This window comes from Neofelis nebulosa, chromosome 2, assembly GCF_028018385.1.
Source record: "Neofelis nebulosa isolate mNeoNeb1 chromosome 2, mNeoNeb1.pri, whole genome shotgun sequence".
Classification (NCBI taxonomy): domain Eukaryota; kingdom Metazoa; phylum Chordata; class Mammalia; order Carnivora; family Felidae; genus Neofelis; species Neofelis nebulosa.
The window spans coordinates 183,665,817-183,693,222 of record NC_080783.1 but is presented as its reverse complement, the minus strand read 5'-3'; the positions used below and the strand labels follow the sequence as shown (position 1 = coordinate 183,693,222).

The 27,406-nt window shown below is 46.0% G+C and overlaps 1 protein-coding gene across 10 annotated transcripts in view; it reads right to left on the bottom strand.

Moving 5' to 3' along the window:
* The window catches only part of LOC131504751 (BEN domain-containing protein 5), a 1,495,810-nt gene that overhangs the window by 227,665 nt on the left and 1,240,739 nt on the right, over positions 1-27,406 (bottom strand). For 5 of the 10 annotated variants that reach the window (XR_009258138.1, XR_009258139.1, XM_058717436.1 and 2 more), the window contains 2 exons: positions 13,261-13,394; positions 10,725-11,109 (listed from right to left, as the gene is read on the bottom strand). The exons of 4 other annotated variants lie outside the window; for them this stretch is intronic. Coding sequence is in view for 4 of the 6 variants with exons in the window: in XM_058717436.1 (XP_058573419.1) it covers positions 10,725-11,109; positions 13,261-13,394 (519 nt within the window). In the remaining 2 variants the exon portion in view is untranslated. Of the gene's footprint in view, positions 1-10,724; positions 11,110-13,260; positions 13,395-23,767; positions 23,852-27,406 lie in introns of all 10 variants that reach the window. One more of the 10 variants, XM_058717442.1, reaches the window with a different exon arrangement.

Sequence of the window (27,406 nt, the reverse complement as noted above, 5' to 3'; positions counted from 1 at the left end):
TAAGGCACTGGGGACCCAGAGAAAATACAGCATGCCCCAATTCTGGAGAAGTTGAGAATTTTACATGTGAAACTCCATTTCTTTGCATACAAATAGCTGTGATTTGACAGACAAGCACTGGATTTAGTTAGAAAACCAGGTGCAAGTCCAGGTTCTGTTATTTATTTGACCTCTTTAAGCCCCAGGGGCCTCTTCCATAAAATGGGAATCATGGCACAGAGAAAGCAGCTTGATAAACATTGGCACAACGAATAAATGAAATTATATCTTTCTGGTTTTGTCTGGCTTAAATTAGACTAATGCTGTTCTTCTTGAAAACTTTCTAAAAAGTTAATGCTTGTGTGACTTCCAGGAGGTTCAGAAGTCATCCATTTCTTCAAAATATGTGTATATGTTTGAACAGTAAATACCATTTCTGAGTAACAGATGGGCTAATATTAGACTTTTCTTAAAACATACTTAATCCTTCCATTTACTTCTGCCAGTGAACAGGAAGTGTCTCTGCTACAGGTATGATTCCAGTTTCTTCCTAAATGCAAAGTCAATCAAGTCAAAATTCTTACATGCATTCGGAACACCTACTGTGGCACAGAGGTACACTGGATTGGGTAGAAGAAAGAGGATTCCACTCTGTTTAAAGACTAAGCATGGGAAGAGCTATGCAACAGTGAAGGAGGTGCACAAGAGCCTTGGAAAGAGGCAGGGGACATGGTCCAGAGCTGGGCAGGTGGATCCCTATGGGCCCTATCATTTTTTTCACGAAAGGTATCGGCCACTTTCACCTGCTATTGTCACTACACATCTGGGTTTTTTTGCCCCATATTTATGCTTCCAGTGACGGTGGGGACATATCTGGTCTCATTCCTTCAGTGAGAATCTACTAAGCACCGACTAAGTGCCAGTACTAGGCTAGATGGCCCTGATTGGCTCACAGCCCAGTGGTGACAAAAGACAGGCAACAGGTCACCACCCATGTGGTTGACAAGGGTAAGGATAAAGACTTGGGAACAAAAGCAAAGGAAGGGATGCTCCATCTGGAGGATGCTAGGAGGGCTTCAGAAAGACAGCCACATACTTGTGTGCTGGGGTCTGGAGGATGGATGGGCAGGAACTCATTGGGAGCAAAGGGCTGGGCAAGGAGTTATCCCCATCCAGTGAAGTCAAGTGGCACATAATCAAGGCTCCCTGACCAGCCAGGAAGTTGGCAGCCTAACGATCTGCACAAGTCCACCAGTCTGGGGAGGGAAAGGTCACTACTGACTTGGTGACCCTGGGAAGCTTCAGGGAAGAGGTGAGCTCTGGCTGGAGCACTGATGTGTGACGAGGTCTGGGGAAGGTGGAGGGGCAGTCAGGCAGGGGATGGGATCACAGTAAATAGTGGCTTTTTGGGTCCTTCTCCCCCTCACTCCTGATTTTCCCAATGCCTTCTGTGAGTGAGGGTTGGAGCAGGCTTTGCTGGGCAGAGGCAGGAGAAGCTGGTAGAGCCTTCAATACCAGATTGGCAAGTCCCTGCAGCTCACATGGATGTCCCTACAGTGGGGTCTCCTCCTTGGGAGTCAGAACCACAGAGCAGCAGAGCTGGGAAGGACCTGTGAGCATGCCCTCACCATGGGGCAGAAACCCAGCAAGGCATGGCAGGAGAGGGCCCAGGTTCCCAGTCATGGGGGTCCCACTCTGAGGAACTGCAGATGCCTATTTCAAATGACTTATTTGCTTATCTCTGCGAACCTGACCAACGCCTACTGAACGTCTTCTTTGTTATATGCCTTATGCCAAAATCTCTTTTTAAAAAAAATCTCTGCAGTATTTTTCACACTGATGTCAAGTAATTATTTGTTTCATATCCCCCTGGCTAGATGGCAACTCCAAGGTCAGCCATGGACCTTGGCTCACTGCTATCTCCCCAGCACCCAGTACAATGTCTCTGGCGCACATCAGTCATTGAACATGTGTTGAATGAAAGAATTTAATCCTCATGGAAGTCCTGAAAAACAGATCTTATTATCTCTGTAGAGGCTCAGAGTGGTAAAATAATTTGCCAAAAGTTGCACAGGGGGTGAGTACTCCAATTCTGGGCTGTTAGTTCCAAAGACCTGCTCTTTCCACTACTCTACACCTCCTCAGCTAACTGCACTTTTCAGATTTCACAGGCTTGTCACGTAATACCCATTCTGTGAGACCCTCAGTTCATCTCTGACCTTCCTGGGGCATGGGGGAGCAGTCTGTGAAGAACTCCATGGGGGGCAGGATGAGGGAGTGTCCCCAGGATTCATCTCACCCCCCAGGAGCTCTGCGCCTATCTTCCGCCAGCTGGTGGGGCAGTCAAAACTGGGTTGGTTCTTCATCTGTGGTTCTACCACTTCCTTCTCCACCCAACCATCTGGGCCCAGATAAGCATCCAAACGGCAGGAATGTGCAGAACAGCATGAGTCTGCCCTGCCAGACATGCACTCCTTCCTATCTACCTCTTCACTGTGCGGTCCAGACAGAACCTACTTGAGAGAGCCAGCTTCTCTCATTAATGCCAAGTTTTTGTTCAGGCTGTCCTGTTGCCTGAGGTACTGTTCTCTTCCTCTTCCTTTGGGTGAACCTAACTAGTTCCTCATCTGGGGGCCTTCCCCAGCCACCTATAGTACCCCTGCCCCCGTCATCTCCTGAGCCTTCCTCTATATCTTCTCCCAGTGCCCGGAGAGCCCGGGAGCACAGCAAGGCTCACACTGGATTCTACCCATCTGCTGATGAGACTGTGACTTTTTAAGGCAGTTCCAGGGTCTTAGCTATTTGATTTCCCTGTGCCCAGCATAGGGCCTGGAACAAAGGAAGAGTCTAATAAATGTTCTTGTACAAATATGTTTCCCTACAGTCAGAACCATCCAATAATGGAATGGGCTGCACTGGAAGGCAGTGAGTGAGCTTCCTGTGTCTAGAGGGATGTTCCAGGAGGCAAGGAGGCTACACAAGGCTTCCTGTCCCATGTAGGAGGGTGCACTAAGTGAATTCTGGGACTCCCTACAGGACTAGGGTGCTGCAACTTTAAGAATTACCTCCAACCAAACTCAGCTGCCTGGAACAGTAATGGAGAGAGAGTATGGCCAGACTCTGGGCCCTGTAGAACCCCAGTGACCAGAATGATTCCATTCATCCATCTTGGCTCAATATTAACCTTCTGCTGCTTCATTATGATGAATTTGTTCAGATTCCATATTGCCTAGGCATGTCCTGGTCCCTCTCTAGTCCTCAGTTTTCCCATCTACAAGATGGGGGTGAGGGGTTGGACTGGGCTCTCATTTAAAGAGTTAATTTCTATAAAAACTACTTCCATCCAATAGCTCAAGGGTTCATCAGTCCCAGAATCCACTGCAGCACACAAAGGAGGTCTAATCATGAAGGCAGGAGTGACATGGCCGCTGTAGAAACACAGGGTCTGGGTGCCTGTGGGCTCGGCCTACCTGGTGGATGGAAAAGGGAGATAGGCCTCAATCTGAAAGCTGGTTTCACCATCTACTGGTTGTGTAGCCTCAGGAAAGCTACTTAATCTCTCTGAGCCTACTCTTCGGGCCTCAGGTGATGATCTTATCTACTGCAGAGGCTGTTTTAAATATGACAAGCACCTAATGTCAAGCCCAAAGCAGATGTTCAGAGAGGCAAGCTCTTGTCTGTAAGTAGCCCTTTCCTACCTCCATTTCCTCTGATCGGCAAATCCAGCAGGGAACAAGCCTGCCACACAGCCACACCAAAGGCAATGACCATCAGGCAAAGCCTTGTTCTAAGAGGAAAGCACATTCCTATTCTGGCAGTGGAGAAAAGTCCAGCAGCTCCTACGTGTTCTGGCTCCCCAAGCAGGTAACAGAGGGACAGCCTGGACTTATCTCTCAGCCCCCCAGAAAAATGAACTCCAGGGAGAAAAAGGAGGGTTCTGAAGTGTCCTGCCACTCTGAAATCTGTTCTTAAAACAATCTGGGAGGAATTGTGGATAATCTTTCAGTCAGTGGTGCAAAAGGCCCTTCAAAGTAGAGAAGATAACCTATATCTTTAAGAGAAACAATTCCAGTTCTCACTGCTAGATCTTTTCCTGTTATCCAAGTTGAGGAGGCACAGGGCACAGTGGTTTTGGCCCCGCTCCACCACTCACTGAGGCAGCTGGCAGCTTGCGGATCTCCTATGGATCCACCTTTGCAATGGGGATACACAAACCCATCCTCGTCGGCCTCCCTCAGTACCCAACTTCTGTGAGTGTTCCTGCTTATTGGCGAGAACACACTGAGGCTGAAGGAGGTGGAAAAGTGTCCTGAGATGAACAGGCCCCAGAAGGAGAGCCCTGGCAAAGGGGAAACTGAGCCATGAAGTGCCAATCTGAAGGATTGAGGGGGTCAAAAGGAGTGGTTGAGGACTGGGGATGGGAAGATGGAATTCTGCCTAGGAAAAGTGAGTGGAGGGAGAATTATATAAACTACACACCAGTGAGCTTGAGATCAAGGCCAGGCAAAGTTGTAAAATGGACTATTCAAATATGATTTTGGAGGACTTACAAGAGGCAGTAGCAATCTCCAGGAGACAACCGTACCTGTGTTCTGCTGCAGGACAATGAAGAGTCTATGATATGCCAAGCATCATACAAACATTATCCCATATGTATCCTCAAATGATCCTACATCATATATGCTGGACCCACTGAGCACTGACTATGTGCTAGCCCCTGGACACAGGTCTTAACATGCATTTGCTCATTTAATCCTCATAAGAACCATAATGGTTACTATTACCATTGACTCTGCTTTACAGATGAGGAAACTAAGGCCCAGAAAGTTAAGTAACTTGCCCAAGGTAACAAATCAGACCATGGAAAAGCCAGGGTTCAAAACCCCAGTATTCCAGACCTCTGGGCCCATGCAGGCTCTTAATGACCAAATTGGCTCTCCTGGTATGTGGTAGGCATTAAGATATCCATCTCAAAGAGGAGAAAACAGAGGCTGAGAAAGGCTCAGTCATTTACTTGAAGTTGCATGGGTACTGAACCAGAGAGCTGAGATTCAAACCCAAGTAATATCTGTTGCCAAAGCCCAGGCTGCCTCCAGCACAGGGGTAAGGCCAGCAGGAGGCATTTGGCTGACATTAGCTGCCTTTTCAAAGGCACCATCAGAGACCTGTGCTTAAAGAATCCAGCTCGGACTGCAAAGGATTTTAAAGATCAAAGCTGGTATTTTAACGGACTTTGGACAGAACACAAGGCATGAGCCCAGAGGGGAACAGAGGTGATAGAAACCTAGCTCTAAAGAGCCAAGACAGATTTGCAGACCACAATGGCTTTCCCCTTCAAAAATTTCAACCAGCTTGTGATCTGGCCAACAGGGACGTTATCTCTTCTTTTTGCTTCTCCTCGCTCAAATGGAGATAATCAACCTTACCTGGCCTCGCAATAAGGCTATCGCAATAGTCCAATGACATAAAAATGTCAAGGTGCTTTGAAACCTGTGAAGTGTCACACATATGTGAATTACTATTATTATGCTTATTATCTATGCCTCTTTCTGGCCAGAATTTATCATAACCACCTACATTCCCTGACAAAGCACACCCCAAATCTAAAACCATTATAAGCCTACCTCGTGCAATCACAGCACTTGTTTTGTTCTGCTTGGTGTCCTGTTGTGTACGGGTCTGTGCTCCCCTCTGGATTGTGTGTGCATCTCGGAGGCAGCGATTACACCCTCCTCTCTCTATTCCTCACAGAGCCCTTTCCAGCTTTAGCTGGACTAACATTCCCTGAGTCACACCAAAATGAATGTAACTATCTGAGAGGCACTTGTGTTGCTAATACTGAGGACAATATCTAAGCTTTTGTCTTTGACCTCGAAGGACAAAGAATGTAGCCGAGGAGAACCCAAGAGAGACCCTAGGGTTTACTCTTTCTCCTATGCCAAAGCTCCCCCTTGCAGTTGCCTTTCCCCTGTGTGTTTCTCCTCAATCCCTTGGAATTCTGAGTCTGCCAAGCTCCAGTTTAATAAATACTATGCATAAATACTTGTTAATATTTAAAAAAGAGACTGTCTTGTTTGTTTCTATATTCCTGGCACCTAATGCAGTCCTGGCACAAAGCATGCCCTCAATAAATAATTGTTGAATTAATGTAAGTAATGAATAAATGCACAAATAAATCTGCACTTTACCAACTGGAATTATCTGTGTGCTTTGTGTGTCCTCAGCATTTACTTCTTTGGGAGAGGGTGGGTAAAAAAGGGCAGAAAAGGAAAAAGAGACTGGCATTTATTAAACACAATATGCTGGTCACAGTGCTTTATTCTTTACGTTTGCTTCCTCATTTGATTTTGATGTTGTCACAGAGACCCTGAGAGGAGAGACCCTCAGGATAGGACAGTGGGGTTCCTTCTGAGCAAAGAGGGCAACTTCCTATGCTAAGATCACAGAAAGTTCTGTTTCACAGAGAAGATGTTCTTTGGCGGGGGGGGGGGGGGGGGGGGCAGGGGCAGAGGAGTCACCTCCATCTCCATGACAATGAAGTCCAAGGGCTAAAGAAGGCCATGTAGGTGAGGGCCCAGAGAGAGGCACACAGGACTAGGTGTCAAGAGACCCCTGGGAATAGGCCTGTGACACTTTCTGAGCTTATTTCCTCATCAGCAACATGAGGACACCAGTCCATTTCCTAGATAAGCTCTCTCAGGACTCCAGAGACTCTTTCCTATTAAATCCAGCTTCTGAGACTTTCCTATTAAACCAGCTTCTGTGTATTTGTGGAATGAATGAAAGAAGAATTAATAAATGTACAAATGAAAAAGTGAGCCACCAGGGCAGTCTCTGAAACATCTTCTTATACCATCTTGCTGCTGTCCTCTATCATTCTCCCTCGACCTCCACCAGGTGCACCATTACAACTCCTGACTGCTAGAGGGCCATTCACCACTCTGAGGTCTCCATCAGGTCAAGGGGCCAGGCTCCTGCTCTCTGCCTCTTCCCGTCTACCACCTGCAGAACCTCAGTGGCTGGGGGAGTCAGCAATGATTCTTCCGAGCAGGGAGCCTTCCTTTTAAAACTGAGCATCCTTGACCTGTTGGCTTTCTTGCTTCTGAATCTGCCTGTTATGGTGTAGATGATTCAGCACTCAAGCTGGACAAAGGCTGTTGAGCTGGGTCCCCAGGCAAGGTGGACAGGAGAAAATATGCAAGGACAGGCCTCTAAGAACAATGCTTGAGGCAGGCCCAGAGGCTCAAGGATGGTAGAGCTCAGGATGCTTTCAGAGAACACGTGAAGCCAAGAAACAAAGAAGGCCTTAGTCACTTTTTGGCTCTTATCTGCCATGTTACCGGTTTCTTGACGGTGTGTACAGACGAGGAGCTGTTACAGCAGGGGCTGTCTTCACAGACTCACCAAGAGAGCTCCACCTTCAAACGCTAGGCTAGTCTCTCATTTCATTTGCATTTCATACTGCATTTCAACTACACGCTTACATGTTTTCCTCCATCACTACCCACACCCCAACTTCCAACCTCTTAGTCTTCTTTGTACTCCCCAGGCCCCTAGGCTCAGAAAGCATAGGGTCAATGTTAGCTGCCTGACTGAATAAGGGAACATATGTGTAAGTGTATATGTGTATGTGTATGTGTATGTGTATATATGTGTATACATATATGTACACAACCTTTTATTTTCTATAACAGGAGACTCTGACAGGTAGAGAAGATAGTTAACCTGCTCAAGGTCATATAGCCAATTACTAGTTAGGGGAGGTAGAGGGGGAGAGAGCGTTAAAAATCAAACTGGACCCTTCCTTAGCCCCTCCACTAAACGGTGTGAAAAAGAAGCTGACAATAAGTGAGCACCAACCAGAACATAAGCACTATGCCCTGTGTCACAAGGCTGTGAGGGGGATGTTATTATTTCCATTTTACAGATGAGAACATCAAGGCTCAGAGAGGTACTCTCTGTGTAGATTGCTCCTCATTCTTCCCACCCATTCGCTCATGCCTGGATAACAAAAATTGACCCTTCAGGCCTCCGCTTAGATGTACTTTCCTTCAGGAAGTCTTTCTTCCCCAACCTCCCCAAATTCTGTGGGTACTCCTCTTCTATAGTCCCATAGCCCCATGTGCTTTTGTCTCTATGGTGACATTTATGCCCTGTGTTGTCATATTTGTGTCAGTGGCTGTCTCCTTCATCAAACTTTGACCTTTTCAAGGGCAGAGGGCAAGGGCTATATCTTAAATATATTAAACTCTTACCGCTAGGCAAAATGCTTGGCACACAGCAGGATACCAGTGAGTAACGGAAGGAAGGAGGGAAGGAAGGAAGGAAGGAAGAAAGGGAAGAAGGAAAGAAGGAAAGAAGCTTCCCGAAGCCAGAGTTGGGAAGTAGGGAAGCTAGGTCTGAATCCAGGCCTGGCTGGCTCCAAAGACTAGACGATATCCATGAAAATATATAAACTCCCCTTAGGGTAGAAACCCTTCTATTATATTCTTGTGGGTTTGTCTTAGAACTTGGCACATTATCATTCTCCATTTACCAAGTGCTAATCAATGGACTTTAAGCTTTCACACATCAGGGGCTATCAGTGTGGTGCTCCAGGATGCCCATGACCCTTAGAGCACAGGGCACTGCAGGTGGTGGGTGCTCCACACATACTTGTAGCTTGCGCTGATTTATATTTAGCCTGTCCACTATGGAGACAATGGTGACTCTGATCGGGGAAGAGCCGGCCACTGGTCCTTATGATGGCATTTAAGACCTGTGGGGTAGGAGAGCTGGGAAAGTTCAACGCACTGAAACTATGGCTGAGGTCAAGTTTGTCTAAGTGTTTTAAGACTAAAGAGGCATATAATGATGCAAAATGTAGGTCTTATTGCTCCAGAGGCTTGGAGTGGTTTCTGGAGCTTAAGTTCAGTTCATAATCATACAAAACAGGCAGTTTCCCCAGGAGTTGAAAACGGTGTGGAGAGTTTTTGTTGTTAGTGTGCATTTTCCCCACAAGAAGTTTACAAAAGGTATAGCACATTGAGTGCAATGAAAATAAAAATTATTCATTTGAGGACTGGGAAACACTTTTTTTCTCTGAAAATTCCAGTTCTTTCCCCACCCCCACCCCACTCCAAGACCAACAATGCTTTTACAAATTTTATAGTTAGGGTTTCTCTTTATGGTTTTATTTTTATATAGAATTCTAGTATCTCCTTAGGTTGTACACCCCATGTGACCTTTAGTGTCACAGGCTACGACTTGGGAGAAGGGCCAAGGCCAAGGCAGAGTTGGAAGATGAGGAAATTACCGGTCCAGGAGTCAGGGCCGTTGGTCTGACATGAGCTCTGTCTCTGCCTCCCCAGAGACTCTGGGTAAGTCCTAACCTCAGTTTCTTTCTCTGTGACAACTGCAGGGAAAGGCCTCTCAGCTGCCTCCCTGAGCCATTCTGAAGATCTACTGAGACACTGCCTTGGGGACACACTTGACAATATAAAAGGTGCCTATAAATATAGGTAGGGTAAGAGCACATTTATCTAAACATCAAAGACAAATGAATGAGGCTTTACATACAAATCTATTGTCTAGATAACACAAGGCTTCCTTCTTGAGTACAAAATTATATTTGATTTAAACTTTGGGAACAGAACTTATGTTTGCAGACTAGATTACTTCCATGTTTAGGCAGAAAACACTGACATGGGGTTGTTAATGATTGTCCTCTGGGGATGTGGAGGCTATGAACCAGTGTTTCACTGGTTTCTGCAATACTGACTGGCCTATAGCTTTTACCATCCTGGATTCTTGTGTTTGAGAGAGGGTTTCCATCTTGTTCTCTCTACTAGGCAGTCATTTCTCATTGCTATCAAGGCTGCCACCTTTCAAATCTCCCGATTCCTACTTTTAAACCACGTTAGGTAGGAAAACCTAAAAACCTGGTTTGTTACTGGCACTTGCAGCATTAAGATCCTCTCAAGTTCTTCTGTGAGCAAACCAAAGGAGTTTTCTACATCTTTGTATCAATCCTCCTAAGGTCATGTGCCTCTAGACCCTCCAAGCCTTTCAGCGTCTCTCATTCCTTCCCAAACAAGTCCAACACTTCAAGCTGGCGTGGTTTTCAAGGTCTTTAACCACCTGTCCTCAAACTACATGTGCCATATCTCTTTTTAGCATGTTCCGGGTGCTTTCTTGTCCTCAGTGGCTGCTGCCCTCTGCCTCCTCTTGTGCCTTGAGACACCCCCACCCTTCAAGGCCTGCTTCAAGGCCCACCTCCTTCCTGAAGTCTCTCTCAGTTATAAACAACTTCTCCATCCTTTGAACTCTATCACTTTATCCATATCCTTCCCGTGGCATTTAGCACTTTCTGACTTAACGTGGTACCATGTTAAGTACCACGCTCTTAGGGCAATTTCTAGTTCTCCTCATGGTACAGAAACTGCTGTGGAGATGTTTCTGACAACCCCTGGAATTGCCTCTCGCTGAACGAATGCATGGATGAGCGGTGGCAGATACTCTGTCGGCCCCTGTTCTCCGCGCCACACCTGTCAGCGTTCCCCACTGTGCCGTAGGTGGCTAAGGCCGTGGCACTCTGAAGCTCTTATCAGACTCACTGCGGGAGGGGAGCGGCTCAACCTCGTGGTGCCTGCCGAGCCAAGCCCCTGCCCTTCCCGAGCCTACGTCTCCCCCGTGCCCTCCTTGAAGAAGAGCTGCGCAAGGCATCCCCCCGCATGGAGTGGTCGGTGGCCTGCTGGGGCACTCACCACTGCCAAGCCTCAGGAGCAGCACGTCCTGGAGCCTCCGGTTGAGGTCACGGAGCTCCTTCATTTCAGACACGAGAGCCCCGTATTCCTTGAGCTTCTTGGCCTGCTGGACCAGCTGCCTCCGAGTCCGCTCCAGCTCCTGCTGGAGGTGGCGCATCTCCTCCTGCTGCTGCTGGTAGTTGCGCAGCAGCTCCTCATACAGAGCCCGGGGCACGACAGCGTCCTCCAGACTGTCCATGTCCTCTGTGCCCGGCGAGGCCTCCACGAAGACCTCCTCTGGACACGTGCTGTGGCCCAGGCTCAGGCCGTTCTGCTTCTCCAGCCGGGCCACCACTGCCTCAATGCTCTTATGCGCCACTTCGCTCGGCTTCCGCCCCTCGGGTCTCTGTGTAGGACAACGAGAATCAGTTCAGGCAAGGGCAGCTGGGACTTTCTTGGACTGCGGCTCAATATTTCCCCAGACAATCCTAGAATCACAGAACCACAGAACATCAGTGCTTGGAGAAACCTGTGCAAACACTTAGTCAAAGCCTTTCATTGTACAAATGGGGCAGATTCAGAGCGGGGAAGGGTCTTGCCCAAGATCACACAGTCGTTTGGTGGCAGACCGAGGACTCTGGTTTCTCGGGCCAGTGCTTTTTCCATTCCATCACTCTGTCTCCTGGGTGCATGCTATACCATGACCACCCTCCCCGATTCCCCAGCCCCTACCCCACCCACAGTGCCTGTGCAGTGACTTGCTCATGGGGTGGGGTGGGGGCGTTCAGTGGGTATTGGTGGAGAATCTGTGAGAAATCAGGCCAGGCCAAACCACCCAAGGGGAGTCACCACTCAAATCTCTTCGAGAACAAAAACATAAAAGGCAAAAAGAAAAAAACAAAACAAGACAAAATACCTACCCTCCCCAACACACAAAAACCAAAGGGCATCCCACCAGTAACCTTTTCCTCAAGAATGCTTTAGTTGGGAAGGATGCTAAGAACTCTAATCTGTTCTAATCCAGGGCAGGAGCCATGCCTTATTTTCTCTGTGTCTCCACTGCCTACTCAGAACTGGCATTTGGCAGCAGCTTGATAAATGTTTACATAACTGAAAAGTTCAAAGAATGCTAACACTGGAAGTTCCTTTCAGCTTTACTCCCTCACTTTCCAGGTGAGGAAACTGAGGCTCAGAGAGGAGAAGGACTATGTTTGGGGTCATGTGATGAGTTGCAGACAGAGCCAGGTCCAGAACCTAGAGCCCAACTTCCAGCACAAGGCCCCTTCCCCCACATCTGTCAGCCTCTCCCTGGGCTCCTGCCAAGCTGAGGCTCAGCAAGACAGTGGGTATACAGAGGACAGTTCATTGAGAAGAACATTATCCAGGACTATCTAGGGGCTGGAGTTTCAGCTGCCTGAGGAAATTCCAGCTCAAGTAGACAAAGCTTCCATTGAGGGGCAATGGGAGTTACAGGACCAACTGAATTCTTCACTCATGGCAGGAGGGCTAGGAGCTCTCCTGATCGGGGCATTGGTGGGAGGTGCAGACAACTGAGGACACAGGATTCCAGACAAATTAACTGCATCAGGTCAAGCCTGCCTTAACTTCTCAGTAAGTTTCTGGGTATTCAATAAAAAAGAAACAAAAACAACACGATTCTGAGATTCAGTTACATGACAGGATCCTATCCTGTCATTTTATCCATCGGGATAAGGTGCTGCTACTTTAGCTGAACTTATCTGCTAAAATTGTAATGATCACTTTAGATAACTGCATCACTACACTATGAGACCATCAAGGGCAGTGACTGTGTCTGCCTAATCTTCATGACCCCAGGGGTCAGCACAGAGCCAGGCCCATAGCAGGGGTGCAATGAATTTATGAACTGAACTCAGCTGCATCTCTCGGACTATGCTTTGGGAATGTCCTTGACCTTTTGTCCGATGTCCGAACATGGTCAATGAGGAAGGCAGCCTTCTTTCTCCTCCCTGCCTCTGGGGTACCCATTGTACTGAAAAAACATATGGCTTGTTGAATAAGACATTCACTTTACAAATGAAGGCTGGAGGAGACCACCTGGGAAGCAGATCAAAGGAAATGCAACCTCAGGCAAAAATTTTCTTCCAGCCCAGGGTCCTGCAAACTCCTCTGTGTACACCTGGTACATTCTGCTTCCTATCGAATCTATACCCTTTGCTGTTTGGGGCAATCTGATAGTGACTGGCTCTGAACTGCTGCCCAAGAACGGCTGTTTAATATTCCTGGAGCTCACGGTTGTAGGCCAGAGAGGAATGCACCCTTCCAAACCCTCAGCAGCGGATGACACTGCTTAGATGGGGCAAACGGGGTGGTGCATGGTGGCACAGCATGAGTCAGGGCTCCTGGACAGTTGGTCAGCAAGGCACATGCATACTAGCTGTCTCAACACTCTCCCAATCTGAAAAAATTGCCAGAGGACATTTATATGGGGAGAAGAGGCCAGACTGGAACTCTTTAGCTATCAAGAATCTGAAAATGTCCCCACATACGTCCAAAAGAAGGGGAAAGATTTTGTTACCTTGATGTGTCTAAGCTGTAAATCTTCTTCCCCATAATCTTTAACCTCGCCATCTTCTTCTACGTGATTGAGAGAAAGTTTGGGGATTTTTATTTTCTTCTGCATCACACTGTTTTCAAGGTCAGATTTGTCTTCTAAAATGCATATCAAGAGAACAAGGTTCATTATGAGTCAAAATGCTCAAAATACCCATAATCGCAAATGCTAGAGAATGACTGAGGCCAGACCAGTTAAAAAGGAAAAGCAAACAAACCCAAGACCTGTCCCTCCTGCATGCAGGGCTCCTAAAAGCAGCAGTGCAGATCAAACTCTAGGGTCAAAGGTACATGCTACAGGCACTGCCATTCGAAGTGTTGAAATAGTGTCCAATGATTTGGCTTAGGGGTTTCTCCACGAATACCTTAAAGGGTGGCCTTTTATGAATTCCAGGATCTTGGAACTGGAATGGCCCTTAGACTTCTATTTGGTCTAAACTAGCACATGGAGCCCTTGACGGCCACCATCTTTCTGAGCCAGGCGAATTCCCAGGAAGACGTGTTTTTCTGCCAGCTCAGGTGCTAATAAGCATGAAAGGGATGATGGCTCTCATGGGGCCTCTCGTGGAGCCTCCCCACAATCCCGGCATAGGACAGGCTGAGGTAAGACAGATATGAGAAGAGTAACAAGTAACATTTACTGCCTTTTTACTGGTATCAGATCACAGAATGACAGAGTTTGAGGGGCCTTGGTGACCAACTGGTCCAACTCTCATTCTACAGAGGAGGGAACTCAAACCCAGAGGACAGAAGGGGTTTGCCCAAAATGTGAGTCTGAGAAGAGCCAGGAGGGAGAAACAGGCCTCTGGCATCTCACCCAGTGCTTACACGTGATAATAACACACACCAAAATGAACCACACACTGTAAAGTGCTACACAAATACAAAGGGATATTACTCCTCCTCACTTTCTCATTCTTTAAACTCAACTTCAGATAATCCAAAAGAGATTTTAGACTTCTTTAGATTTAGATTTTTTTCTCCTGCACAGATTTCAAACTTTATTTCCCAGATCTATCTTTCACTGTAGATGTCAAAAGTAAAAATTCAAAGAGGGGAGTTCTAGAGGTAGAAACTTGAGCCTGGAACTGGCCCCTTGTGGCAAATACTTTGGGATCTTGTGTTCTTGGTTGAACTGAGACTCTAGGGATTGCTGTTTCTTTTACTTCTCAAAGGTTCCCACTGCTATAGCCCAAATTCACTTTGTAGCATGTTGCCCAATGCTGGATGTGGCATGTGGCCAGGTAGCTGGTTAAATACAGTCTCTGAGGGTCTTTATGTGTGAGTGTGTGTGTGTGCATGCATATGTGTGTGTGTTAAACATGCTCTTACACTTCCCCCAAGCCAGGCTTCTCTCTTCACAACTTGTTAGTAAAGCTGAGAAGGAAGCTTATAAGCACACAACTATTCTAGAATGTAGTCAAATGCCACATCTTCCCAAACAGTCTTAGGAAGGGGGCCCCCGCTGGAGAGGAGTGGGACTCTGGTACCAGAGAGACCTCTTTGGGAACCTCAGCTCTTGCGTGGCAGGGTAAGGAGGGAGGGGGGAAGCCTTAGTCTCACAGAGCTCAGGTGTCTGCTCTATAATGCAGTGGGGAGGGACAGCGCCAATAATTTACATAACTCACTGCACACTGCCTGGTACACATCAGGCTCTCAACAAACAGAACACTAAAACTGACATTATCAACATGGCCGGAATCATTTTTATCTCCTTAAGCATGAGGTGAGTAAAGATACAATTTTTAAAAATAAAGGAATGACTTAAGAAGGATATAGAGTGTGAGGGCCCTGCCCAGGGAAAAAAAGACTAGTCTTTGTTAACACCCTCCGCCTGAGCAGAGGTGAAAACGGCCTTTCCCACTAACTGGAGGAGCAATCCTCAGGTTCTATTTTCACAAGAAAGGCCTGTTTTTGTTCTCTTTGTGCCTATAAAATACATCCAGTGAGTTAGGCTGAACAACAGTGGGGACTGTGGTCTTTCTAAAAGAGCAACAGCTTCTTCCTCCTACAGATCATTGTTGACTCTAAGTCAAAAAGCTGTGAAAATATAAAAGCGAAAGAAAGTGCTTCAAATGATGTTACGCTGAAATGGGGTAGGTGGGCGTTTCCACATGTGAAAAGCCAGACACAGAGGATGAGAAGGTGGTGTTAGGACTTCTGGATGTGTTGGGGCAAAGCTTCTGAGCTAGTTGTCAGTTTGATAAATTCAAGGGCAAAAGTTTGAGATGGAGACACCAAACTAGAAGTGACAAGCCACCCTCTGCCTCCCTGAGCTGAAAGTGTGTAGCTCAGGATCATGTTGGTTGGAGAGAAGCAATCATTCAGACGTGCAACACTAGGTAATATTTGCACTGAGGACAATCCTCAGCTCATCTCATGCAACCCTTTCAAAATGCAGATTAGGAGACTGAGGTTCCAAATGGTGAAGTCCACATATCTGTGTACTCAACAATCAGGCCCCAGGGATACAGGAATAGCAGTACAGTTCACGTTCGCATTCTGGAGAGCTCACTGTTGTGCAAGGTCATAGAAGTTAGTGTCAAAACATGAAGAGTATGAGAACTCAGACCCTGTACCTAGCGTCCACGGCATTTTCTCCTATGCCTCAGCATAACATTTCCTGAGAATATACACTTACAAGATCTAGCCTGGGCCCCAGAACATGGAGAACGAGCACCCAGTTGTGGGAACACACAATAAAACCACTGAAAAAACAATAATCCAAGATCTTCAATACTGAGTTTGAATAAGGGGGAAGTAACTGTTTTCAGAGGCAAGGGAGATCACTTTGGTCAGTGCAACCATGGTAGGTGCTTGAGAAGAGGCAGCATTTGAGCTAGGCTCCTTACTAACTGACTTACTGAGTGAGTTACTCTACTTCTCTGATCCTGCTTCCTCATCTGTGACTCACTCACTTGGCCAGGATGTTGTGAAGTGGCCAGGATCACTTCTGTATCAAGTTCTAGTAAGAACCTGAGTGGAGTGAATGGTATTTGGGCAGTTTTCATAAAAGGATAGCCATTTAAAGGTGATAAGAATCTGGAGGCAGCTGGGTGGCTCAGTTGGTTAAGCGTCCAACGTTGGCTCAGGTCATAATCTCATGGTTCATGAGTTCGAGCCCGGCGTCAGGTTCTGTGCTGACAGCTCAGAGCCTGGAGCCTACTTTGGATTCTGTGTCTCCCTCTCTTTCTCTGCCCCTCCCCTGCTTCTGTGCGCTCTCTCTCTCTCTCTCTCTCTCGCTCTCTCTCAAAAAACAAATAAAAACATTAAAAAAAAAAAAAAGGGTGGCAAGAATTTGGACCACACAAAAGGGACAAAGACTAGAAACTAAAAAAGGAATGTTGGGAAAATATTCAGACTGGTATGGTTACTAAACATGGTTCAGTAACAGGCAGAAAAAAGAGGTGAGGAAAGAAGTTAAGGCAGTTGGAGCTTAGAGAGTAAATGGCCTTGAATGCGAAGGTAAGAAGAACTGAGGTCCAGCTAATAGGTGTGGGGAAAAAACTAGGAGTGGGGCAACCCGGATTCCAAGTCCAGTCCTGCCACTTGGTGGGATAAGAAGTCAGGCAAGCTGCTATGTCAGTGAGTGTCATTCTTCTCTTTCTCTTTCTCTTCTCTTTGAGTATGTATCTCAAGTGGGAATCAAATCAGCTGAGTAAATGTGCACTGAAAGCAACAGAGCCCTGTCTGTATATATGGTGGGTGGCGAAGCTCGGTAGAGCCTGCTGCAGGCTTGCTTTTGGGGGTGGAGACCTGTCCAGCTGCCTGCCTGGGGTGCTCCACTCTCTACCTGAGGCCCCACCCCCACCAGCTATACCCAAGGCTCCATGCTTGCCCAGCTAACTGGAATGCCCCCCTCCTTTCTTGTCTGCCTGGCAAACTCCACACAGCCTCCATTCACCTCCTCCTTCCTCCTCAAAGGTCCCAATACACATTGTACAAACCTCTAGGTAGCTTATTTTCTTACTCTGCTGAGATCATCTGGTTTGAAGTCAACCTTCCCCACTGGAGTGTGAGTTACCTCAGGGCAGGGCCTAAATCCTAGACCTGGCCATACAACAGGGAATCATCAAACAAAAATGTTTAATGGAAGAATAATTTTAAAAAAGAGGCTACACCAATAAACCTATGAAAAGGTGCTCACAATCATCAGTCATTAGGGAAGCGCAAATCAAACACATAATGAGATACAACTACCCACTCACCAAGATGGCCATAATGAGAAAACAGAAGGGAAGAGAGAAGAAACAGAACAAGCAATGAGAGGATGTGGAGAAACTGGAGCCCGCATTCACTCCTGGTGGGAATGTAAACTGGGGCAGCCACTGTCGAAAACAGTCTGGCAGTTCCTCCAAATGTTACATATAAGACCATCATATGACTAAGCAATTCCACTCCTAGGTATACACCCAAGAGAAATCAACACATATCCACCAAAAATTTGTGCATGGATGTTTATAAGCAACATTATTCATAATGGCTAAAAGGTGGTGACAACCCAATTGTCTATTAATTGGTGAATGGATTAAAAAAAATGTGGTATATCCATGCAATAGAATATTACACAACCATAAAAAGAAATGAAGTGCTGACAGATAGCGACAACACGATGAATTCTGCAAAACATTATGCTAAGTGAGAAAAGCCAGACACCAAGGCCACATTTTGTCTGGTTCCACGCATGTGAAACACCCGGACAGGCAAATCCACAGAGACAGAAAGTATGTTTGCCAAGGGCGTAGGGGGAAGAGGCAACGAGAAGTGACCACTTAATGGGTAACAGGGATTTTCTCTCTCTCTCTGCATGTGTGTGTGTGTGTGTGTGTGTGTGATGAGAATGTTCTGTCATCAGATAGTGAAGATGGTTGCAGAACACTGTAAATATACTAAGAATTGCTGATTTGTACATACTTCAAAATGGTCTAAATAGTGAATTTTATGTTATTAGACTTCAGTTAAAAAATAGGGGCGCCTGGGTGGCGCAGTCGGTTAAGCGTCCGACTTCAGCCAGGTCACGATCTCGCGGTCCGTGAGTTCGAGCCCCGCGTCAGGCTCTGGGCCGATGGCTCGGAGCCTGGAGCCTGTTTCCGATTCTGTGTCTCCCTCTCTCTCTGCCCCTCCCCCGTTCATGCTCTGTCTCTCTCTGTCCCAAAAATAAAAATAAAAAATGTTGAAAAAAAAAATTAAAAAAAAAAAAAAATAGGCTACCACTCGTAGCATGTCTACTACCTACCAGGTACCATCATAAGGCTCTTTACTTACATTACTACATCTCACAACAATCCTGCAATTATTAGCCACATTTTCTTTTTCCCACAAAAAAAGAAATGAGACTCAAAGAAGGCTTAGTGCCATCCAGATGGGAAGATGCAGAGTCAGAATTTGTTCTAAGTCTCTCTACCTCCAGAGCCCATGCTCTACCCTTTCTAAACACAGGCCTATAACATGCAGAACCAGAATAAATGTTGAATGAATGAATGATGGCCATAGATGAAAACATCCAAATTCCCCAGCCCGAAGTTCAAAGCAGAAGACCACTTTATTCCTGCTCTCCTGCATCTCCAGATGCCTCTGTCCTCAGGAAGCCTCCAGAAAGCAGCAGTGATCATCACCAGACATAACAGAAACAGGTTGTAGCCAGGCCTAAGGACTTGAAATGGATTCTTTGAAAAGGTAGGCTGAGCAGTAAAGTCTGAAATGACAACAGTGAGTTCCAGAAAGGAGCAGAAGCAGATAGTCCCTCCAACCCCATGCTTCCTGATCTGGACACATGGCCAGGGAGATCCCGAGGCTCCTCTGGGAGCTAACTACTTCCTGGTTCCATCTTAATGCTCATCAGTCTCCAACTTGACTGGTGGTGCTCCAGGAATAAGGGCTCAGGAAGCCCTGGGGCCTCCATTCATCCTTTTCTGTAGGCAGTGCACATTTACTGAGCTCTGGTCTCAGTTTGGACAACTACAACCCAGAATGTACCAAGAACCCCAACCAGAAAGCAAGATTTGACTTCCTGAGAGATGCTGCCACACATGGGTCAAACCTCTGGGTCTCCAGGCCTTCCTGACCCTAATCCTGATTGAAAGTGGTACCTCACATCTATATCTAAGCTACAGAAAATTAATGAATAATCAGTGTCAGCACAAAAAGTGGAAGAAATGGTTGGGAGAGGGAGGCCCAGGATCTAATAAAAGCAGCATGGTCCTTTGAATGAGGTGGTCCTAGTTTGGAATTCTGTCTCTTCCACATACTAACTGTGGGAACTTGGGCACACTACTTAACCTGTCTGAGTCTCAGTTTCATGATCTATAAAATGGAAATGATAAACTGTTTTCCAAAAGATGGTGCATGTAAAACACCAAGCACAGTGTCTTTCTTGTCACAGGTGTTCAATGAATAGCTGCACTGAGGCTATCCCTGTGGGTTATGTGCTTGGCTTTTATCCCATGGCAAAAAGAACCACTGCGGGTATCTGACACAGACTGAGACATGATGAAAGAGATGTTTTGGGAAGATTAATGTGGCAGTGGCAAGCAAGATGGATGAGGTGTGAGGAGGAGACTGAACATAGGGTGACAAGAAGCTATAACTCTTGACTGGTCACAATAATGAAGGTGAACAGTGGTGTGGATCATCTAAGGCAGCAAATAACCTCATGTAGCATTCTAATGTGGCTTTGGGGTGTGCTTCTGGCTTCAAATTCCAGGAAACCACAAAAGGAACCAGCAGTGGACTCAGAAGGACGAGGAAAACTCTCTAGTCAACCTGCCTTTGCAACTGTTCCAAGCTTAAGACTAAATAATCAGTTCTCAGGTAAACAAACAAATATGTAGCCTCTGAAGAGACAACCTTTACTGATTCTGACTGCCTAATTCTCTTGTTTCCAGGGGAGAGAAAACCACCAAGGATTTGGGCATCAACTATTTCCTCCTCCTTTGCAGCTGCTGTGATGTCAGTTAATTTCATTCATCCATTCAACAATACTAAGTACCTACTGTGTGCCAGGACCCATGCCAAATTCTTTATTAACATCAGTATACTTAATCCGTCTGAGAATTCAACTGAAGCAGAAACCAAGGCTTAAGGAAGTGAGATGGCTTGCCTAAGACATAAAGCTATCATACAGTGGAAACAATTCCCAATCAGGTCTGCACAACACTCAGGCCCTCCCTGTTCGTATCATGTAATTATCCTATAGGAACAAGAGAAAAATGTTTAAGTTGCTAAAATATCCTCAACTGAACTACAAGGCACATATACAATGATGAGCATGTCCATATAACTTCCAGAGTGCCTGCTTTCTCCTAAAACCTTGCCTACACCCAGAAGAATGTTGTGATAAATTCCCAAATTGAACTAGGCATTATACAAGTCCCATCTGACTTGATGGCAGACTCCTGAACTGCAAGCTTATCAAATCCACCCAGCTCTACATAATCCTCAGAGTCCTTATTCAAAGCCGTAAAATAGGGTAGAAGCTACTCTTCATTGGTGTCTGTTACTGACCTTTCAGAAAGAGACATCCATTAAAGTGGAGGTACAGTAACAAGCAAACAGCGTCTTAGAAAACAGGCAGGTGGACAGGAATTGCAATGCAAGTCTGTCTTCAAAAGCGATGATAGCCCTGAAGGATTTGCAGCATACAGTTAAAATGGGAGAGGGACTGTCGTGACTCCCATCTTACATAAAATCATGCTGGATAATTAAAAGAATCCAGTATCAGAGAGTTTAATGTGGTGTGGGTTTGTTAGCTAGGGTGAAATTCTGAAAGGCCAAACATAAAATGTTGTACAAAAGTTGGTCTTGTCTTAAAAATATCTACAGGCAAGTTTAAAGTTTCTCACATGTACAAAAATCCTGTAAAGTCTTACGATGTTTGCATGAAAAACAGACATGCCACAGAGAAGACACGCACATTGCGTTTTCTAGACTGTGGTGTTTGTTTTTACAGAATCCAAGGCAGGCAAAATTCTCAAGTTTCAAGGATTATATCCAGTCAAGAGACCAGAAAGAAGAGGGCCCGCTGTGGTATAGCAGAAAGAAATCAGGAGATGCTGGTTCGAGGCCTGGCTCTGTGGCTAACTCTATGGCTGATTGGGCACCTTTTTTTGGTTTTCTTTTCCGTAAAACACAGGGACTAGACTAAAATCCTCAATGGGTCCTTCCAGCTCTGTGACCGCTGACCAGTCACAGGGAAATCCAGGTCTCTTTCTTTTCTGTGCAGCGCAGGGTAAGAATAGATGATCTCATCCCTCCAGGTGGGCACATTAGAAGAAATGTCCCACTGATGCCATTCAAGAAGGAGGAGAAGAAATTGCTAACCAGGTTTCAGTAGGTCTCCTTGCTCTCCCTCCCACTGCCTCACTGGCCTTGGCACAGGGCTGCAGCACAGACAATACTAGGAACTTCATCCTGCTGGCTCATTTGTCAGGGTAATGAATGGCACCAGCATAGGGTCACAAAGGGCCAAAACATACTGGGGGATGACTAGCCTTTCATGCTGAAGCCAAGCCCTAGGAGGATTTAAAATACACACAAGTTAAACTTACACTTATCTGCTTCTTACATGTGCTTGTTCCTCTAAATCAATCCTTTCCACGAATAGTAGTACCCACAGCTAAGGAAGCTGTTCTCTCAGGGACCCTTGGCTACCACAGTCCTTAACAGCGGCCTATATTTAGTGAGTACCTACTGTGTGCCAGACGGTTTTCCATATTACCTTGCTAAGTAACCCAGTGGGTGAGTAGCTGATTACTATTCCTGCATCACACTTGAGCACCTGAGACTCAGAGGTGAATTGATCTCCCCAAGGTCACACAGGTTCTAAGTTCCAGAGTCACTATTTGAACCCAGATAGTCAGACTTCAAAGCCCATCTTCTTTCATTCTCTAACACTTCCTCCTTGATACTTAAGGAAGTGACCTAGAGGTCCCCTAACCAAATTCTCTCATAGGGCAAGATTCCATTCCAGAATATCCTTGACCTACTTGCCACCTCCAGTGATAAGGAACTTATCACCATGCTGGAAGCCCTTTTAGTTGTTCATCGTTCTCTCTGTTAATATCATATTGCTCCCACCAACTCCTATGAATTCCATTCTTTGCATCCAACTCTGCTTTTTGGACCCCAAAGAACAGGCCTGATACTTCCTGCACTGGGGGCAAAACTCAGACACTGAAAACTACCAAAATACCCCATGCAAATCTTTTCTTCTCTTGCTTATATATACTTAGCCGTCCTTATGTCTAACCAATAGCTCTGAGGAAAAAGTAGTTGTATGTAGTTAAGAGAAAAACAAGCCTAGATCTGGGATCCAAAGACTCTTTCTTAGTTTGATTTTCAGGACACCCTTCTGTCCTGGTTACTACTCGATTCTCTGTCCATCTCTATTTCTTCCCAGTCACCTTTTTTGGGCTCTTCTTCAGCTGTACCCTTAAAAGCTGATGTTCTGAACAGTTCTGCCTTGCATGATTCTTCACTCTGCACCCTCTCCTGCTGTGACCTCACCAGTCTTGTGGCTAATGACTTCCACATTTGGATCTTCAGCCCAATTTCAGAGTGCTGTCCTGAACCTTGGCCATACGCCTAATTGCTCTCCTGGAGCATCCACCCAGATGTCCCACAGGCCCCTAAGATTCAACTTGTCTCAAGCGAAACTCATCATCTCTTCCAACCAACTACTCTTCTAGTGCTCCCCATGGAGGGAGGAGAGGCCAGATCACCACATCCTCCTCACCACAACCAGGCTGTTCCCAAGTCCCATGGATTCTCCTTTCTTGATCCCTCTCAGACCCATCATGACCACTGCCACCTTAGTTTAGGTGTCACACTTTTTGAATGAACTGACTCACACTTCTCCACAAGCCCTGAGTACGTGGGAAGATTCAGTTCATTGCCTGGCACCTATCACACCTGCTATACCACTGTTTGAATAGCCCGCTTCTCCCAGGTAAAACAAGAAGCCCTATTTTATAGGGATGTAGACAGAGTATATAGAAATTCTTAGCACTGGACCTGGAACCTGGTGAGCACTTCATAAATATTTAGTAAGTTAGTCCTTAAAGGCAAAAAAACAGAAACAAAAAACAATGCCCATTCCTCCTGCATTTCCCTCCAGCATATGGCTGACCACCTAGTATAACTCAATACCAGCAGAACTTAAATACATCAGAGAAAACCTCTTCAGGGCATGTATGCTTTTCTGGTAAGCATTTTAAAATGAAGAGTTCACACATCTCTCTGTCTCTCTAAGGAGCTTATAAGACAAGCAGGTAGGCACAGTGGAAAGAGAATTAATCTTGGAGTCAAAGATCTAAATTTGAACTCTACTTTTCTGGTGTGTTTTTAAAAATAAAAACTAGTGTGTTCTTGAATAACAAAACACCACACAAAAGAGAAAGACCTCAGCTTGCCTGGGGGCAATTTTTTTCTTTCATCCTGTGAACCAGAACTCTGAAGTACTCTGTAGCACATACCATTTAGTTGTAACAAATCTGTGGTTCTCCAACAAGATAAATCACACCAGACTGAGCCTTCAATGGTTAACATTTCAGTGGAATCTGCAACAGATGACAGCAGGCAAGTTCCAATCTTTGCTCCAATGTGTATTAGCAGAACATGTCAAAACCTAAATTAAAAGTTTTCACTCGCTTTAAAAAAAAATAAATCCTTTTGTTGGCAGTCTCCCACTGATGACATGTAACAATCTTTGCATATGAAATCGGCTAGTCCCCTGCTTCGCTGCTAACTTTGTAGAAGTTCCAAAGCGTTTCTGGAGCAAGTGATCTATTTGGACCGACAATGCCAAGCTGGGACCTGAGCCCTGAATGAGCTAAAATTACCAAAGCAAGAAGAACGTGGCTTTGGAAGCTATTCCCCCCCAAGTGTGGGGTTTTTCTAGTCAAGGGAGTGATAAAGAATGTTGACTCTTTCCAGATGAACAACGTTGAATGAAACCTCAGAATCCCGCTGCAGGTTTCTGCTCTGAAAAACAAGTTGCTGCTACAGAGGTTCCTGTCCTTTCCTACTTCCACTCCCCAAACATAATAAATGCACCTGTCTTCCCCAAGTTCATGAGTTCAGCACAGGCTGGCTGGTGTGGACTGCGTGCTGGGCACTTGCAGGCACAGAGACCAGGGAGATGGGGCACTGTCCTAGAGGAGTTCACTGGCTGGTAAGGTAGACAGGCACACTGAAACAAAACCCAAAATGCTAAGATCCATAAGCAAGGGACAAGCAAAGCAAAGGGAGAGCTCTGAGGAGGGAGAATCTCCTCTTGGGGCAGAGGGTAGAACCGAGAACACCCTTGAGGCAGTGGGGCTCCCAGTGTATTTTGTCCCCTCCTCTACAGCCCTCAGCTCGCTGGACCACAAACATGTCACATGTTTGCCTTTCCCACTCGAAGGTGAGCTTCATGGGCAGAGGCCCCACATCAGACAATGATTAATCCATCTTTGTTGGCTCAAAGGAGTGCCTGTGGGTGTGTTCTCAAGAAGGCACGAAATACCGGAGGTCTATGGAAAGTAGGAAGGGTGGATGAGGCTGGAGAAGTAAGGGAGGGCTCGGGCTGCTATAAATGCCAGGAAGCTGAAGTTTAATTCACTAGGCAAGAGGGAGCTACAGAAGGTTCTAAGGAGAGAAGTGAATTGACCTAAGACTTTGTTTTAGAAGATTATTCTGATGGTGATTTAGAAATGAGACTGCAGAAAGGGTGAGCAACTAGAAGGCCTCTGCATTGGTTTAGACAAAGAAAAACTGGTACAGGCCTGAATGCGCAGCGGCAGTAGGGCTGGAAAAGAAAGACTTAAAAGAGAACCTGCAAAGCCCACCTAGAATTGGCCTTTTCTTTGCTCCCACCCCTCTCCCTGCCAGTGCCTGGCTTCTACCTATAATTCTTACCATGGGCCCTATGACTACATATTACCTGAGGATGATGCCCCTTTCTTCTCCATCACTCTGCCCCTGACAAAAACCTATACTTTTCAGGGCCTGATAAGTGAACTCTTGTCTGCCCCAGGTCGTGCTGTCATTTCAATGCCAGTACCTCAGCTGTACTGGTGCATTCACTTATTATGGCACTGGGCCTGGCATGTAGGAAGTAGTAAAGGGACATCTGACAACCAAAGGAATTTAGCACACCCAAATAATAACATAGCATAGGTGCCTGGATGGAATAACATAGAATTTTAAGACTGAGCCTACTGAAACCAGTTTTTGCCCCATAAAAACCACAAAATTCAATCCTATGAGCCACAGTAGCAGGCCAGATTGCAGTTGGATAAGAGTGAGCTCTCGACATGGGTAGCTCTCACTTTCACAACCTGTTTGGCAAATAAATGAGAGTGAGCAAAGAGAGACCAAAGGTAAACCAAGTCTTGAGTCACATGGCTCCTCTACGGAGGATGGGAGCTCCTCTGAGATTTCCTCAGTAAAATGACAACTAAAGGCAGAGAGGGCACGGAGTGTGTGCTCTGTAGGAGGGAGGCTGGTAAGAGAGGAAGAAGACGAGCAGAATGGGCTTGAAAACTCTGAAATGAAAACTGTCCACTGGCTCAAAAACTGGCCTTGAGCTACACATTTCAGGGTCATTTCTTCCATTGGCTTTCACTCCTTCCAAGCATGCTGTGGGGTGGGTGGGAAGATTAGCTACTTTACAAAGCAGACTGCCAAGCAGGGCCTTGGCACTGGAAGACCTGTTTTCCAAGGCCAGCTTTGCCATTTATTAGCAGGCAAGTCTCAGCCTTGGTGTCCTCATCTATGAAATGGAAATAGTCATAGTGATCTCTACCGACAGGGGCAAAGGGAAGACTAACAGAGACAATGCACACACACGTAGCAAAATCATCAGTACAGGTGGGTTTGTTTCTTTTTTCCTTGAAATGATATCACAATCTGTTGAGAGGAGGGCTGTACTGTAGGGTCTGATGCAAATGAAGCCATGACATAAACCACCACAGGCTGGAAAAATGCAATGCCCCACAGCAGTGTCTTTGACATTTCCTGGGTATAAGAAGAGGTACACTTGAACACAGCTCTGGGTTGGCCCTGGGAAATAGCCAGTAAAGTAACACACTTGTCACCCAAAGCCATAAAGTAGCCCTAAAACTGCCCCTGAACCCATGCTGTTGTTGCCAGAGAGGGATTAATTACTCATGGCTACTTCACAAACATAAAGCCATCTCTGCCTCACCATTGAGAGCTCATCTCCTCACATTTGATGCCACAACACAGTGGTGTTTATACCTAGGAGATGCCAGAAGATGAGCTCTTTAAGATGAAGTCACTGTGAGCAATTCTCAGAGCCACCACGTTCAAGTCAAGATGGAATTTCAAGACACACAGGAGAATTCTCTCAGGATAAATGAATCCCCAAACCCACCCTGGTCCTTTCAATCAGGTCTGCAGCCAGGGCATCGGCTCCCATTTAAAAATTAACCAGCTGATTAGAATTCGAAATGTGGTCTAGCCAACCTCAAGTTGTTTCTTCCTCTCCTTTTCTCCTCCCAAGAAAAGAAGTGAACGAGGTAGGGGAGGCGCTTTCAACTCACTTTGCTCAACTGGCACCATGGTTCTTCTCTGGATCTACTCTGCCAATTTCCAGATGGTGCCTAGATGTGTTGTTGTTGTTGTTGTTTTTAATGACCCCAGAGATTTATCAACATTCCAACTTGGAGGATGAATAGTCTATAGATTGAAGATTCATGGTTCTAGGACCAATAACTACATTTCTCACTTATGAGGACTTTCATTGATTTTTAAAATCAGAGTCGGTGAGGGCTGCCTAGCAGCCTCTCTGCAGTGCTTGAAGAGCCAAGCAGTTTGTTTGCTGAAAGAACAAGTGGATGAATGAACAATCTCTAAAGGAGGAAAGCAGTCATTAACACACTAAGTCACATACATACCACTGACTTCTGACACACACCCCTTTCCTTCTCCTAAGGCCCTTCCAGATCTAGGAGTATAATACAATCATCAAGAAGCATGCTTTCTTTTCTTCTAGCCAAAGGGAAGCTGAGGTTACAACCTAGTTACAACTTCCTCAGGCCTATACTCTTGGGAAATAATTCCGTAGCCCCTTCCGTTAGGTAATTAAAAGCAAACGAACAAAATAAAAC